Raw genomic sequence first — 16,858 nt, 5'->3', positions numbered from 1 at the left:
ATTGACATTTTCCAGTTGTCAAAAGTGAAAGCGAATTTCCCATCAAAGTTCATGCTCTTATTCTACAGGGTGTGTAGTGTGAAAAAGGAACAAAATGTTTGACATAAGCTGGTCGAAGCAACAAATATGAAATAGCAGTGAAATGGCAAATGAAAATGGAAGCTTTATATTCAAATGTGTGATAACCAAATGCACAATTGTGATGTGTACAACATGTACATACATATGCATATAAGTAAATGTAGTGAAAATGTGCACTTCAGCGCACTTACGCTAACAGAAGTGTCCACACAGTTTGTCAATACACTATTAGCTTTACACTTAACGCATGCACATAAACATTGGAAGCATTTGATTTCCATTAAAGCAGCAGCAGACAACAGCTGTTTTCCTCCATTTACGCCGTTGCATTGCAAAAAGTGACGGTCTCAACAAATGGTTAATAAATATTTGAACAAATCAGTGAATGATTTTGTTAATGATAAATTTATATATACATTTACGTGCATAACTAAGTGTATTTATGGTTTGACTTTCAAGCATATGTTTTTTATCATTTTGGATTGCTTGTCGCTAAGGAATTGAAATGTTTTCTTAAAAGACAACAGTTGATTGAAAATGGGTTTCTGTTCTTCTGAAGCGAATTTACAGCTGATTTTTTGAATATGTATTTGTAAAGTAAATCTTGCGATTACAATTTTTTGGAATACGTATGTACCTACATAAAATACATTTAATGAAACTGAACATCTTATAAATTATATAATAATTTTAGGACCCACCCGCCAGAGCAGCATATACTGAAGTATCTAAAATGTTATAAGGAAAAATAAAGTCGTATTCCTTTGTAAAATTTTGTAATAACGTTAATCACACAACGAACCCAGGAAGTTAGTAACTGATACAAGTATCTAAACCCATAGCTTATAACTTATTGAAGGTTACTCAAATATTGCTTTTGAAACATTCCAATTTACATCAGATATTTGCATATACATACTTGTAGTGCAGAAATACTGAGAACCGTTACTAAAATCTGTTTTCGAAGCTACAGTTACAAAATTATATTTATACATACATACGTATGTATGTATATACTACCGATGTTACATTGCATTATCTACATAAATATGTATCCGTAGATGAACTTAAAACGCGAGTTTATTGTACCACGATTTGCATGAAATGTAGTTGTTTCTATTTCTTACACTTTTCCAAAGTTGTTTTGTGGCCATTGTTATAAAAATATTTCTTTTTATATGACAAGAAGCCACAACCAGATTGTGCAGAAGTGGAGCAAACAAGATATTATTTTGCGAGCACACTACGTACTTATACATATGTATGTATGCATGTTTATATGTAAATCAGTGACAAGCCCAAAGTTTGTCTACCGGTGTGTCTCGCATTTCCGTGCTCACATGCTCACAACATAAAAGAAAATATGCCGATTTTTTTGTTTGTGAAAGCCAAACAGCTCGAAAGGATGCTAGCGGCAGCCAGACTAACCGGCCGTACCAGCCTTTATTTCTCACGAAACGAATCTCAACGGTTCTTTGCTTGTTTGGTTTTGTTTTTGTAACAAATTGTACAGAAAATTACACTACTCCTTAAAGCCTGTAATATTTTTGTATGTGTCTTTGAGTGCCAGAAGTAACGATACCTTCTTTGTATCAACTGGGTTGGGAAATTGCCTTTGCTGTCTGCAGCAGACTTCCGATGGATAATTTCTTATTTTATTTCAAATTTAATTGGTCATCCTGCAATAAGGTGTTGTCAAGCACGTATGGGATTGAAGTTTGAACGTTAACCGGACTGTTCATTGGATTTAAACCCAGTCGAATAGTGGTAGATTTTGATGAGTGCAGTTCTTGGCAATATAAAGCGGACAATTTGTTTTAGTCTAAACTCCTTTGTTGACCGAGTGCATGTTCAGAAAAGATTGAGAATCTGAATGCGAAATTTCAACAAATATGCTGTAGCTTCTATTCCACACTACCATGGAATAAAGACCGTCTTCAGAGTATTTATGGCCTAAAATGTTAGAGTACCATTTCCACAAAACTAAAGTCCGTTTCAAAATCGTATAAAAATTTCACGTTCAGGTTCCGCTTTTTACCCTACCCACCCACAAAACAACTATTTTAGAGTTTCCAAACACATTCAGTTGCTTGAAAGATCACTTCAGACGTATGTTGGCAGTAAACTTATGGAACAGCCACAAGAATCCTAACCTAAAAGAATCTCTGGATCATTAACGTCGTTAATTTAACCGTAAATGTCAACAGAACTTCTAATCCACGATCTTTAGGCCTGGAGGAAAGTTCAAAAAACTCCTACTAAGACCAAAGCCCAATGTTAGATATCAAGTTGAGAGTTGAAAAGCTCCGTAAACTATAAAAGATATATTGATTTCACATATGTACATACATACAATTGCATGATATGTGGGTGGTCCGAGGCTTCACTGCCTTAAATTTACTAACAAAGCCCACCTCATCTTTCAACTTATCAATATATAAAATCAGAAAAGCATATCTTATCGCTATTATATTACATAATTGTTTTTTGTTTGTGAAATGTAATCTTTGAAATTTATGTTTTTTTTACGAAAATAACACATTTCGGGCATTTTGACACCTTTTCAAGCAAACACACCTAATATGTATGTATGGCTCCAGAAATATTTCCCAATAGTGGAAATATAACGTTTGTTGGTGTTTTCCGTTATTGGCATCAAATTACACTACCTTATCGATAATTTTGTGAGCATTGAATGGAGTTCAATGGAAATGCACCATTATCTATAACAACCAAATTCACAACAACATGCGGGGCAAACAGCAAATGCATTATAAACGCAGGTATTGATTTCCAGTACAAAAATAAAAAAAGAGTTCAACGATAAAGTTTCCAGCAGACAGCGGCAATTAGTGTGTGTGTGGCAACCATCTGCTGGTGATCGATCGATCGGTCGAAGTGATAAGTGTGTTGCGCTGCTTGTAGGAAGTTACAGCAATCACTTTATCTTATCGCAATGCAATTTAAGGTAATTAGTTTTGCGTGACAAATGGAAATTGTTGAGGTGCTACCACAACACAGTGGCAAGGATGAGTACTTCTATAAATACAAAATAGTAAAATATGAATGAATATGTTTTACTATCCAACATGTACGAAATCACAGCAAAGTACATACGTGTATATTATATATGTATACACGTACATATGTTTACGATTATATTGTATAAAATTAATATGTATCTGTAATCAAATACGCCCAATTTCGAAAATTTCGATACTGGATTCCTGCAGCGTTTTAATTAGCACTAAATTAACATTGCCGCTCTTCGAACTCCCACTAAACGCAAATCAAGCTGTCTCTTCGACGACCAAAAGATTGTGTGGGCCATATGTTGGCACTGTGTGATAAATTGCGTGACAAATTGTCGCTTGACCAATGAAATTTCAGTATCAAGAGCTGTAGGCCAGCTTTTTTGCTGTCTTCGAAACAAATTGAGGTAAATAATTAAAAAAAAAATATTATTTTTTGTAATACAATATAAAGTATAGAAGTCATCAATCTCACGAATAATTTCAAATTTTATTAGGAATAAAACTGTCGAAGTAGTGTATCGTGGACGTCGACCAAGAAAAACTGATGAAAAGACTGACCGCTGAATTGTAAGAGAGGTAAAAAATATCAATTTTAAAGCGCTCCGCAATTGGTAAAGGCGCTTGGGTTACCAATCTACTCAAGAACGGTCGCTCATCGCCTAAATAACGTTGATTTATGTACATAGTTATCGACCAGCGAAGAAACCGCTTAGTAGCAAACGTAACCAACTAAAACGATTGTGTTTACTAAAAATCATCTAGAATAGCCAAAAAACAAGTGGAAAGCTGTTCTTTTTAGTGATGAGTCCAAATTTAATTTGGTAGGAAGTGATGGCGTGAGTTTCGTTCGACGCCAACGAAAAAAGCGTCTTAAAAATTTCTATTGTCTAAAAACAGTCAAACATAGTTGCTATGTTATGTATCTGGGGATGCTTTTCTGCTTTTGGTTTGGGGCCGCTTCATCATATTAATGGTAGCATGGATCGGTACGTTTATATAGACATTATGAAATCCGTAGTTCCCAGTCCCAAGATCTTAATCCCATAGAAAATGTATGGCAAATTGTAAAAAAAAGCAATTGATCGCAATAATGCGCCAAATACTGATCAGTTTTTTCATGGCAGAGAAATATACCCCAAACCATAGTGGATAACATTATAACTTCAACGCCTCTGCGATGCAAAGCAGTTTTTGAGAGTATGATATGCTAAAATATCTATTTTTTACAACGTGGTAAGGATAATACATACAATTTAGAACATATTACTTAAGCGCAAAAATTGTTTGAAAATAATAAGTTATAGTGAAAAAGATCTTTGAAAATTGTGTAATCAAATTTTCACACTTTCATAAAACCGGATTTACATATAAAAACATATGAAAATAAAAAAATAATATTAGTACCTGGAAACAGGCCACACGCCAGACAAATTACAACAAACCACTTGCCAACTTTTCAAATAAAAAATCAAAAAACTATTTATAATTCCCACAAAAGTATTGACGTAGAACGAACGAACTCGGAAAGCAATTTCATTGAGTCAGTATTTGCACAACATTTGTTGATAAAATTTTCACACCTGCCAGATTTCTTTCTTTTATTATAAACAAACGCAATCTAGGAGAAAATTATCTAGCGAATCGTACAAGTGGAGCAAAACATAGGCGCTGCGAAGAAACAACACACGCCAGAAGCCGGGCAAGCACATTTAAATAAACACCAAACAAATCGCATATCCGCCCACGCAAAACCAAAAACACATACATCTAGATACATTAATATACGGAGATATGTATGGACTTTGTATAAACGGAAAATAAATCGAAATTAGCGAAGTAGGAGAGGAACGCTACTTGGACGGGCTTAAGGCTACTTTTTGCAAAATTAGAATGGAAATAAAGAAACCGGAGCCAAACAAATTATCTGTGATTTTACAACGCTTTTGAGTGCTAATTTATATGCCTATTGCAGGATATAAGTATAAAACTGCTATGTAGTATTACAATTATACTATAACCTTAAAAACAATGAGATTTATCTTCCGTTTATTGAGGTCTCTCAAATTCTTTCTAGGCAATTAATGCAATGCAAACATTTAAAAGTTAACTTATCAGTTGGGTAATCGGTCGACACGGCGTGCACAGTTGCTTAGGTGTATTTACGGATCTTTAAATATACATATGTATATTTATTGTGTATATTTTTACAGAAAAGCAAATTCGCGTTCAACTGCAGTGTGGTGGTACCTAGTGCACTCATTCATTATTCATGCAAATGTACCACCGCTTTCACAGTGCAGACTGACCATCACACCATCCACAACCAACTGTTTTCCAATTCTGTTTTAAAATAATTTGTAGCTACATACTTTACTTTAGCTTAGGAATTGTTGATGGGTTTTCCTCTGCTTTTGAGACTGCTGCATTTCAGCACCATTCACTCCTACTTGAAAATTTATTTAATGCCTTTAATGTACTGTTGTACTAAATACGTTAAATTTAGCACACAAGCATTTGTGCCTGTTAACAAAGATCTAGAAAAATAGATTTTTATAAAGTAAACAATTTATTTATACATTTTTCTTCTCTGGCAACTTGTTGCGTAAACGTACAAAGTTTTTTGAACACAGGTTCTTGCATCATTATTTATTTATTTTCTCTTTTTTAATATATTGGATGCTACGGAAATATTTCTCTCATTAAAATCTATAATATTAAAAAATTGTTTTAAAATTTAATATTCCTCACATAAATAAATGCATTCAGTTGCCTGTCACTTAAACAGGGTGACAAATACATATTAACCACAAAAAAAAAATATAAGAAACCGTTAATGTAAATCAACGATGCACTGAAGTGAATATTATCCACAAAACTTTACAATAATGACGTTTTTGTTTGCATTTTGACATTTTCATACTCGTTATCACAATATACATATAATAGTGACGTAGAATTTTTATTATAATTACATACTTACTATATATAAGTGCATATGTACTTTATCACCTTTACAGATTTACAGTTTTATAACATAAAGACATAAATACATATTTATAAATGTTGTTTGTTCTTCTAACATTATGTCGAAACCCCATACGATAGACACCTACATACATATCTGCCTACACAAAAAACATGCGAAACTATCAATACTCGAAAAAGAAAACAAAAACAAAGCACAATATTACAATTTATTATACAACATGTCTTCCTACGTATGTTTTACTTGCGCAAGTATGTATGTGTAAAATTCGCACAAATCGACCCACACTTGTCAAGCAAAGTGGTCTACTCGCAAAATGTATTAAAACATAAAAATAGAATACAAATAAATAAAACAAAACTCAGTAGAGATAAGAGGCCGAAGCAAAACGTGTGAATGCAAATAAATTAAGAGACAAGCATTGGCCAGCAAGGGCGATTGTACATTTTATAGATGGGTGCAAACAGGTCTGCACACAAAAGCCGCTTCCAATATTTACATACATACATAAATATATTCAACAAATTTGCATAACATAAGATTAATATAAAAGGGGTATGATTACGTATAACTGCCGTCAACTAGTATTTTGATAAAAAGAATATCCTAGTAGGCTTCCATGAGGACCCGAACTAATGAGTGCTCGAAGATAAGTAATACGAAATGTCAAAACAACTATGTATTGTGATAAAAAAAGTAGTTTTAGGTATGTGTTTGGGGGATATGCGAAATTCTCCACATCTAAATATTGAAATGCGGTAAAAACCAATGCTGATTTTATGGAGGGTCGCAATCTAAATTGGGATACATATTAAATTTGATCAACACGATCTTGTAGAAATACTGAAATATTTAAAGGAATAGACACCGGTGCAACTTTTACTTATTTATTTGCCTTTTTAAGTACGCTATCATATTCAATATGATAATCTTGGTTAAATGCAAAATAAATGTTGTGAGCAAATAAATCTTTCAGATAAATATACAAAGTATTTTTAACATTTTCATTTACTTCTCTTCAGTTAGTTTAAAGTAAACAAGAAAAAGCTTCAATTTTGTAAAAACAATTTTTTGCGTGTATAGAATTTAATGAATATTATATACATATATTATTAAATATTAATTAACATATACACTATTTTATATGTAATTAGACAACATAAAAGTGAGAATTCGACGAGTTACCCATAATACAGGTCATCTTGATTCAACATAATGGACCCACCGGCCGAGAGACAAATCAAAGGACATATTAGTGTACAACCATATCGAGTTAAGGGTGAATGGTAGATAGTACACATACAGAGAATAAGTTTTTCAAGTGCACTTGCGCATACAGGAATTGAAAAATGCAATTATATGGGACGACAAATGGAGTTGCTATGAACTTCCAGACAATAAACAAATATGTATACAAAAGGTGCACAGACATATTCTTAAATTGGGGGTGTAACTCCGTGATAGGGTTGCCGGATGACTCTATCATTCTTTCTTTCACCCCAAAACTAACAAACGTGGATAAGAAAGGTAATTTCCCACAAAATAGGAAACTAACAAATATACTAAATGTAATACAAATATAATACACTTTATTTAAAAGAAAATAATCAAATTGGTTTTTACAACTCCGCTTATTAGAAAGTTCACTGAATTTTAATTCGTTTCACCTACCTGAATGTTTTTCTCGTCCTGTCCGGTACCAATTGTTTGATTGTTTTGGCGAATCCGTTGTTACATATCGTTGTGTTACACTCTCTATGGAACACATACGCACATTCAATAAATATCTTGTCCTTTGAAGTGAAGGGATATTATGTACATACATATGTAAGTGTATCAAAGCGTCTGATATAAAATCAGGAAGTTATTCCGCTAAACATAATTCTTTCCAGTCAGACGGTAAAACACTTCCAACTTTCGAAACTTTACACTACTTTATCACTTCTCAAAACATTAATAAAATTAAAGAACTTCAGGATACTTTTGTTTTTTAGTCACTAAAAAACTGTTGTAATTCAATACTTCGATACTTCTTCAGACAACACACTTCCCATATCAATATTTCACTATATCCTTTGCAGGAAAATTCGCGGAACAATTGGCAGCGTCAACTTTTGTTTTTACACTGCAAAATACATTAATATTCCATTTGAATCACTTTGCTAAAGGAGTGGACTTTCCTCTATTAATTCAATACTTTTTACCGTTTATTAATTCAAATTTATATTTTATAATAGATGTAGAAACCTTTACTTTTTCAATTCACTTTGTGTCTGCCATTCGTAACGCAAAGAAAAAATTCAACGGATAACGGAATCGCGAATACAACGAGCGCGCACAGCTGCCATTTTACGAATAAAAAGCGGCTAGAAAATTGAAAACACAAATGACAAATTCTTATTGGACGCTGACATGGTTGCAATTTTAGTATGCAAAGAAACAGATGTGGTGGCAAAGGAGCAAAAACGAAATTAAGAAATTCAAAGTAAATAATGTATATGAACTAAATAATAACAATGATATACCAATACAAAAAAATAATACATCTTGAAATAAAAGAAAAAAAGATGGTGTGCTGTACTTAAATTCACGTAAAAGTTTTCTTATTTCTCAATGTGGCAACTAGTATATTTGGCATTTAAACCTGAGTGGAATTGGAACACCTAAATCAGTGCTGCCACAAAGCAGAAAACTCCCATGTTTTAAACTTTTTACTGGAACAGGAAGTGCTAATTTGATTTAATTATTTATTATTCTTTTAACTCAGTGTTATGCAAACGAAGTGTTCGTAAAAATAAACGAGTAATTATTTCACGATCTACTAGTAACAACTCTTAAGCAAATTTACCAAGTATCGTGTCCCCCTCATGTTTAAAATAAAATAGTCATATTATTACTTGATATCTTTAACATATATTTTTGTTCGTGTCTTCCATTTAATAAACTAATTTGTCTTGAACAAATAACAAAAAAACTTTCGTAAATATATAAAGGATAACTTAAATACACATCACAAGCAGCAAACATTTTTTCCGAGTCTGGATATTATTTTGTTTTGTAAAATATACTTAAGTATTGAAGTGTAGTGAATGATTATCAAATAGAAATCTAAAAAATAGCACACCCCAGAAGTCCATAGACATAATTTGGAAAGTATTTGTACACTGCAATACAAGTCATAAGGCAAACTAAAGCTTAAAAACAATAAACTACATCCTAAAAACAATAAGGCGGAATAATTACACATAGTAAGTTAAGTTAATTTTAGAAGGAAATTAAAATAACTTTTTAAATTTTGTACACAACTATTAATTGTGCCATTAGAATGTCTAAATATGTTTCGTTTATATTACTTTTCTTCTAAGCCACATTTGTACTCTGCTCATCTACGCTGAACATTTAACTTCAATTTGTCTTTTGGTGTTAGCACCAAACGCTTGTTATCGTACACCAGTGGAATAGGTGTTTCGCGACAGGGACTGAAGCTGTAATCACGCAACAGTGTTCCGAGTCCAACCAGCATTTGATTTTCTGCAAATTTTTGCGCTAGGCAGTAACGGGGGCCGGCACCGTAAGGTAAGAAAGCCATTGGATGGCGTCGCTTACTATTTTCCTTACTGAAACGTTCCGGATCGAATTTATTCGGCTCAGGATAAAGCACTGGATCATGGTGTATAGCCGCTATCGGGATGACTAGATGATTGTCTGGTCGCAGCATGAATATAGAGTTGGGCACTTCGTAATCCTCATTCGTATTACGTAGTAGGAAAGAGTAAGGTGTATGCTTGCGCAAAGTTTCTGAAAACAAGTTGAATAACGATGTAAATTATAAAATACTTTCTAGAATAGCCAATTCTTACCATTCAAACATTGCCTTAGCAAATTCATATCGTTCAAATTTTTACTATCCATACCATTTTCATTACGCTTGAGCACATTGCATATTTCTTCCTGCACACGCCGCTGCAAATCCGGCTGCAGCGCTAATTCATACAGGCAGAATGTCATCGCCGAGTTGCATGTTTCCAAGCCCATAAGGATAAATGAAAATGCTTGTGCTGCGATTTCTTCGTCACTTAAACGTCTTTTTGGATCGCGATCACGTTTCAACTCCGCAAACATGTGAAAGAAACTATTTCGCTTATCTAGGCGACTCCACTCCTGTTCGAAAAGCTTCTGACGCACTAGCTTAAGAAAGTAGTCAGTAGCAGCTTGTTCGTAGTTTTTATAGCGTAACAAGCGTGCAACATTTGGAAAATACATCAGAAAATATAGACGAAACATATTAAAGTCTTTGAGGTAGCTACGCGCCATACGACGGAATTCTGTATCGGAATTTAGCAACGTTTCGCCACTAATGCCAAACGCCAATGTCGAAATGACGTCAATATTATAACAATCCACCAAATTATTTACAGACACTGCCGCATCTTCCGACACTTGTCTCAAAGAGCGATGCATTGTGCTTGCGACCTTCTCCAACGTGGGTAGCATCTGTGAGATGTTATCTTGAGCAAAAGCTGGGCACACCACCGTGTTTAGGCGTTGCCAATCTGCGCCATCTTGTTGCAGCAAATTTGCCGAGAGTGGATCATGTGGCGCATTACCGAATACGCCTCGCTCCTTGAAATGTTCAGAATGTGTTATAAGCACATTTCGCACCAAATCTAAATCCAATACCAAAACCATTGGTTTCAAATATGCATAACAACCTATGAAAGGTGCTTGACCTTTGTACTTTTCGTAAAGTTGTTCCAGCACAGCGCTAATGTGACGTTTGCCGCCAACACCACCCAAATTACCAACTAAGAATCTCGGTTTCTCATGTAATATACCGCGCCGCTTCCAGTGAGAAAGACTCGCTTTGACTATGAAATAAATAATTGAGGCAGCACTTAAGGCGGTGTACAGCAAGCGTTGAAGCAATTCCATGTTGATTCGAGGCAATAATTTAATATGTACACCTAGTGGATTTTATATGTTGTGGCTATTAGATTATTAAGCGTTAATTGTTGATTAAATTTTCACATGACGAATTATGTCTTTTGTTTATAGGTATTTGCCAGGTTTACTCCGCGGCACGCACTCTAGTGTAGTCAGCAGGCGTGTGTTACGGAGCGGCCACAATTGCTTATCGCATACATATTTTACAATTTTCGGATTATTTTATAAATTGATGCCTTATCAGTGCCTATCGCATATTTTGCAACAGTAGTGCCGATATGTCTGAATGTCACAAGTAAAATATGTAAAAGCATTAAATATGTGATAAAAAAATATAAGTAATTCGTTGATAGTTCCTTCCAAAAGCAAAAGTCCAAAGAGGTTTGTTTTGTTTGAAAATAGTTATATATGTATTTAAATTTATTTAACGTTTTTGGTATCTCTGTAATGAAAGCAATTCAAATTTTATTAAGTAATACTATTGCAACAGTTTTATATGTTATTTTTTGGATATGGACATTTAACAAATGAATAATACAATTATATGTATTGTCCAGGTGTTTTCATGTTTTGGCATCTTGTTTTGGTCTTATTTAAGTTGAGGTAAACAAATGTTATAGAAGGAACTATCAACAAATTCCGAGGTGTGCTGCCAACGTATGTAGCCGCGTTCAACTAGTTCTTGTACAGATTTGGGCACGCCGCTAAAGTGGGGATCCTGCAAGTGAAAGAAAATACATAAAACGTTAAAAATATAGTAAACACATATGTATATGTATAAAATATACAACTATACAATATAAAATATACAATTTCGAAGTATTGAATTTATAAAACTCGCTCGTTGCTTTACCACACAATTAAAGCAAATAACCTTTAATAAATAAGCAACCTACGGTAATAATCGTCGACTTTGACCTAACGTAATTATTTATGCCGCTTTAATTGTAATATGTGTATGTTGTTATTGCGCAAGTATTTTACACATGAATTGTTGCGTACCCAACGAACTGGCCAAAATGCAGTTTGTTGTTAAACAATTTAATTTTAAAAGTTGGTAACCACACAACGATCACCACCACCTGTTAACTAGTCACAGGTCATACATTTTTTTATAAGTAAATTTCTTTACAAAAATGTCTACCTGTCATATGCATAATACCCTTTAAAATTTTAAAAAGTAAAACAAATAATCACTAACTTCATTACTTACAATCACTAGTAAATAAACTTGATTGCCGCTAATATGAATTCCTGCAATACCCTTCGATCCAGCGTCCATATCACCACCCATCATAACTAAACCACCATAATCATCAAAATATTTCTTCAATACATTTGCGTATTTCTTTAGATCCTCGTGGCTTGCAATATGAATGATACGGCACACAACATCGTAGAGTGCATCCAAAAAGTAGAAAACTTCAATGGCTCCAATCCAATCATGTGAGCCAACAAAATCATTTTCTTTGTCACCGATCTGCACAAGTGTTTGTTGTATTTCTTTTATAGATGGCACTAGTACATCTACGTCCGTAGCACCGCGTTTTCCAGCAATCCATGAGCATATGGATTGTAGCGTGCGATAGGCACAACCCCAGCCAAGGTCCTTGAAACCGTCGCAATTATAGTGAAAATAGGAAAAATCGCCTTTCGTATATGAAGTGACGCTGGGTTCTGCTGCTGCATTTGTTTTCGGCAATGGTAGGCATTTCTGTACGTTGCGTAGCAATTGATATGGATAGCATTTGCGTGTTATTTGATGTTCTTCATCCATATCTAATACCACTTGCTTATTCAACCATTAATCGCCCACCTTACTTTTTTCGTTCGTTTTTTTTTCGCTTGCACACTTTTTTACTTGAAACTGCGTCTGTGCCCAAAAACTTTCTTAGTTAACGCGGCTACATTATATGTATATTGCTCATCACCTAAATCAATTATTTTTCACTTGTTTTACTTTCAATTAATTTCAATCGTATGCGTCAATTTCTAACGACAACCGAATAATAAATAAATTTTAGATTTTGCGTCTCTCTCGACGCAGGTATCGTGTTTTATTTTTGCAGTTGCTTGGTTGTTGTTTTTGTTGCTGATGTAACGTCAAAGCCGAAGTGTGTAGACAACAGTTGCGTTAAGTTGCCACTTAATTAAAAAATAAAAGGAAGAACGGTTTTGAAAAGCAGTTACTTTAATTATTTTTTAACTAATATTCATTTCTAATTTATAATAAGGAATATTTTATATGTGCTACAATTTTCGAATCTATTAAAATGGGTTGGATTTAACATTAACCTAACATTTTTAACCTTAAACTTAACATTTTTCTTTTGAAATTTTTTTAAGCTAATTTAATAAAATATTAATTATGTGTAGGAGTATGCTGTTTTTGTTTACCCACACTTTAAAAAATTATACTTACAATTCTCAAAGTCTCCAGAAACGTAGTTGTTCATATGTATACTTCTGTTGAAATACTAATTAAAACGCCACCACTGTAAGGTTATGTATTTTTATTTTTCTATGTATGTATATAATGTTTACATATATTCAATATTAAATCCTTTAAAATCGATAGCAATAATTATGCTTACGTTTTGCAAACTCTTGCGTATTCTACAAAATTACAACATTTAATGAAACTGCTGCAATGAATATGCTGTTGTAAAATCCTGTATCGTCATGGCATATTTATAAACGTACACTCATTCTTTGCTGTTTGTTAAATAACTATGTAAATATTTGCACTTGTTTGTTGTGAATAACAACAACAATTATAATTAGAAATGTGTGACATGACCAACGAAATAGACATTTTCATTGTCTTTAATTGCAAATATGAATGGATGATCGGCGACGAACTGGTATGTTTGTTGTGCAAATGTAGCCGATAACGGTACAATTTTCAAATCTGCAGTTGAAGTGAGCAAATAAAAAAAAACATATTTATAGTAAATATATTTAGTATAACTAAACTTTGCACTCACATGTAGCCGCTGCTGCCTCAGTGCCGGATTCGTTAACCTCGATGAAAGCTTTATGCTGAGCTTGGGAAACAGCCACATTTTCTTTCTCCGCCAGCATGCTGCTAAAATCGGCTTTATCACTGAACATGGTGGTTACGCCCAACTAGTGGATAGAGAAAAATAAAACTTTCTTATAAAATATTTAGACATTTTCATTTAACCCTTACTTGCGCCAACACTGGCTTTAGGTCCAGATCGAATTCAAATTTAAATTTCGGCAGTTGTATGTTAACCTCTTCGGTGCGCATCGCCGCTGACAACTTTGCCAAATCAACACTCTTCAATTTCGCCTCCAACGACGCTAAACCGTCAACACTCTTCGGCAGCAACACCAACATTGAGACATCTGTATCCAAATACTTCATTTCAACGGCGGTGGCATCCAGCTCCTTGAAGTCGCCATACAGAAATGTGTCCGTCTGCTTCATCATATCCACTTCCGACTTGCGCGCAGCACTCGTGTGGAACTCGCGCTTAGCGGTCGAATGATTGCTGAACTGATTCAACCACTTCGCCTTGAAGTAGAGTGCATTCACCAGCACCAGCGCCGTATTGGCATCCAAGCTGTTGGCAGGAATTAGGCCACGTATTTTATTAACAGTTTCGGCTTCCACCCAGCTATTAATTGCCGCCGCTGTTGCAGTTGCATCAGCAAAGCGCACATTCTCGGCGTTGGCGTGCATTTGATTCACGGCGAGCTCATTGTATTTGGGGGAAACATGAAAACGTTCATCCAGATAAATGCGATTGGCCAAACGAAATGTTGCGCTACCCACTGACTTGGTCTTCTCAAAGAGTTTGCCGAACTTCTGTGCAGCGCTTTGCTTATCGCCGGCGTTTTTTAGTGCCAGACTGTTGGCCAATTCCGCAGCCGTTTGACTTTCAGCGCCCAGGTAGGCTAGCGCTAAACAGGTTTCTATGGAAATTGGCGACACGATCACATTCTCATTGGGCTGTGCGCTGACGACAGACTGAATGAGCTGCGTAGTCATTGTTTGACCGGCGACGTAGTCACAACTGGCCATTGCGGTGATGATGAGGAGTAATAGGTGAATTCCGTCTGTGAGAACAAAAAAAGTAATGAATTATTTTATTTGTTTGTATGCAAATAAATTATTTTGAACTCTCACTCATTGTCAGCTGTGCTTTTGTGTTGTTTATTATTTAAGAATTTCTTTTTATGTATCCGTTTCTGTAGACTTCACGGCTTGCTGGCAATCTCCAGACTGGGCTTGCCAGCACAATTAGTTACTGCTTATGAATGAATCCAATGCTAAAATTAGGTGTTATTATTATTTTTATTTTTGTTGGCAAATATAGGTTTGTATGTACTTGCGCGTATGAAGCAATGGTGATCGTCATCGAAAAACCGAAAATATGAGTAAAGAAGAATTGTTCGCTTTCCGAATTGGGCAACGATTCGCTATTATTATTTATTATTTTTATTAATGAATAATCGGCCTGAATAAACACGTATTTAGTCAACAAATTTGTTATTATTATTATTTTGTTTTTATTTTTAAGTAGCACTTTTGTTACTAAACAACCGCTATGTGCGTTATGTGTGTACATAAGTATGTATATACTCGTATGTATATCGCTGTAATTTTGAATGAATGGCCGTTATATGTGGAATGGGAAGACATGCCTGACGTCAACCAGGAACCTGTTCTACTTCTGTGCAAGCGTCCACGTACATACATAAATACATATATATGTAGGTATGTACAAAGTGTGCACATATATCGCAAACTACTTATACGACTTAAAAACAATTGCAGTCGCGCTGTTTTATTAGACAATTAATTTTGCATAATTGTTGGGGTTTACCTGTCCAAAAATATATGGGGATATATTTACTTACATTAGGGTGGGTCGATTTTTTCCGCTAATTTTTTTGCTGGACACACTAAAAAATGGTTCCCACGAAAATCTCTGTTCCAAGAGTATAAAAATTATGATATTTAAATGAACCTCAAGTGCTGACAGCTATTTTTAATTATATACTGTTAAAAATTTTTGTTATTTTTTTTTTAATCACGTAAGTCAAATTTTAATATGTATGTACATACATAAATTGAATAGCAAACAAATTTGGAAAGAATATAAGAAGTTTTGACTGAAATTTAAACTTAAAAAAAAATTGGAAAAATAAAAAATGTCAAACAAAAGAAAGAGATAAAAATAGAAAATAAGAAAAATATAAAAAAATAATTTTAACATTTTTCAACAATAATTTTAATATTTTTTAAAAATAGTTTTAATAGTTTGTTTTAAAAATCTAACTTCTTAGAAAACATCAACATGTTATTTAAATATATTTTTTTTAATAATTATACGCCCTACATGTACATATGTATGTACATACCAATCACAACCAAAAAAACTGTAAAGATTTTCATTATTTTCCAAACAATTTTATTTATCTTTTAAATTTTTTAATAGATAGTTGATAATGAAAAAAAAACAAAAGTGGATTTCTATATAACATTATAGGATTGTTATTGCATTATTATTATAATTTCAATTTAGTATTTTTATAAATTGTTTACCTAACACATACTAGAAATACACATACATACATGTATGTAACTGTGCACATATGTATGCATGTATGTATGTATGAAATAATTGTAGTATACTATATAAATTTATGATACAGTTATAATTCATACTTTTCGGCACGACTGTGAGTGCGCGTAAAAAGGCTGCTGCTAGCAGGACTTTCAAATTTCCCGCCACTTACAAAATATTATTAATATATAGTATTTATATATATGTACTTT

General features: G+C 33.8%; 4 protein-coding genes across 31 annotated transcripts in view; all 4 read right to left on the bottom strand.

Annotated features, from left to right (window-relative positions):
- Window positions 1-8,592, bottom strand: part of LOC105228998 (protein MTSS 1) — a 135,947-nt gene extending 127,355 nt beyond the window's left edge. For 7 of the 28 annotated variants that reach the window (XM_049453132.1, XM_049453136.1, XM_049453140.1 and 4 more), the window contains exon 1: window positions 7,774-8,586. The gene's annotated coding sequence lies outside the window, so the exon portion shown is untranslated. Of the gene's footprint in view, window positions 1-7,773 lie in introns of all 28 variants that reach the window. The other 21 variants (XM_049453130.1, XM_049453133.1, XM_049453134.1 and 18 more) reach the window with 13 other exon arrangements.
- Window positions 8,593-8,992: 400 nt separating this feature from the next.
- LOC105228875 (probable cytochrome P450 6u1) lies at window positions 8,993-13,125 on the bottom strand. The gene is made up of 3 exons (XM_011208870.4): window positions 12,978-13,125; window positions 9,963-11,328; window positions 8,993-9,900 (listed from the first exon to the last, which is right to left on the bottom strand). Exons 2-3 carry the CDS (start codon window positions 11,032-11,034, stop codon window positions 9,485-9,487), a joined length of 1,488 nt encoding a protein of 495 aa, XP_011207172.2. The 5' UTR covers window positions 11,035-11,328; window positions 12,978-13,125; the 3' UTR covers window positions 8,993-9,484.
- Window positions 11,429-12,984, bottom strand: LOC105228873 (probable Ufm1-specific protease 1). The gene is made up of 2 exons (XM_011208869.4): window positions 12,260-12,984; window positions 11,429-11,764 (listed from the first exon to the last, which is right to left on the bottom strand). The coding sequence occupies exons 1-2, from the start codon at window positions 12,821-12,823 to the stop codon at window positions 11,636-11,638; spliced, it is 693 nt and encodes a 230-aa protein (XP_011207171.1). The 5' UTR covers window positions 12,824-12,984; the 3' UTR covers window positions 11,429-11,635.
- Window positions 12,880-15,720, bottom strand: LOC105228876 (serine protease inhibitor 42Dd). The gene is made up of 6 exons (XM_011208871.4): window positions 15,405-15,720; window positions 15,203-15,345; window positions 14,240-15,132; window positions 14,034-14,175; window positions 13,469-13,957; window positions 12,880-13,191 (listed from the first exon to the last, which is right to left on the bottom strand). The coding sequence occupies exons 2-5, from the start codon at window positions 15,204-15,206 to the stop codon at window positions 13,827-13,829; spliced, it is 1,170 nt and encodes a 389-aa protein (XP_011207173.2). The 5' UTR covers window positions 15,207-15,345; window positions 15,405-15,720; the 3' UTR covers window positions 12,880-13,191; window positions 13,469-13,826.
- Between the last annotated feature and the right edge of the window lie 1,138 nt (window positions 15,721-16,858).

The sequence above is a fragment of the Bactrocera dorsalis genome, chromosome 3 (genome assembly GCF_023373825.1).
Source record: "Bactrocera dorsalis isolate Fly_Bdor chromosome 3, ASM2337382v1, whole genome shotgun sequence".
Lineage (NCBI taxonomy): Eukaryota > Metazoa > Arthropoda > Insecta > Diptera > Tephritidae > Bactrocera > Bactrocera dorsalis.
This window is presented reverse-complemented; position numbering and strand designations above follow the sequence as displayed.

Coding starts and splice junctions, on each gene's coding strand:
- LOC105228875 (XM_011208870.4), bottom strand. CDS start 11,034: ATGGAATTGCTTCAACGCTTGCTGTACACCGCCTTAAGTGCTGCCTCA. Junction 9,901..9,962: donor GCTAAGGCAATGTTTGAATG/GTAAGAATTGGC, acceptor ACTTGTTTTCAG/AAACTTTGCGCAAGCATACA.
- LOC105228873 (XM_011208869.4), bottom strand. CDS start 12,823: ATGGATGAAGAACATCAAATAACACGCAAATGCTATCCATATCAATTG. Junction 11,765..12,259: donor AAGTTTATTTACTAGTGATT/GTAAGTAATGAA, acceptor TTTCACTTGCAG/GATCCCCACTTTAGCGGCGT.
- LOC105228876 (XM_011208871.4), bottom strand. Junction 14,176..14,239: donor TAAAGCCAGTGTTGGCGCAA/GTAAGGGTTAAA, acceptor TCTATCCACTAG/TTGGGCGTAACCACCATGTT. Junction 13,958..14,033: donor TGAGGCAGCAGCGGCTACAT/GTGAGTGCAAAG, acceptor CTTCAACTGCAG/ATTTGAAAATTGTACCGTTA.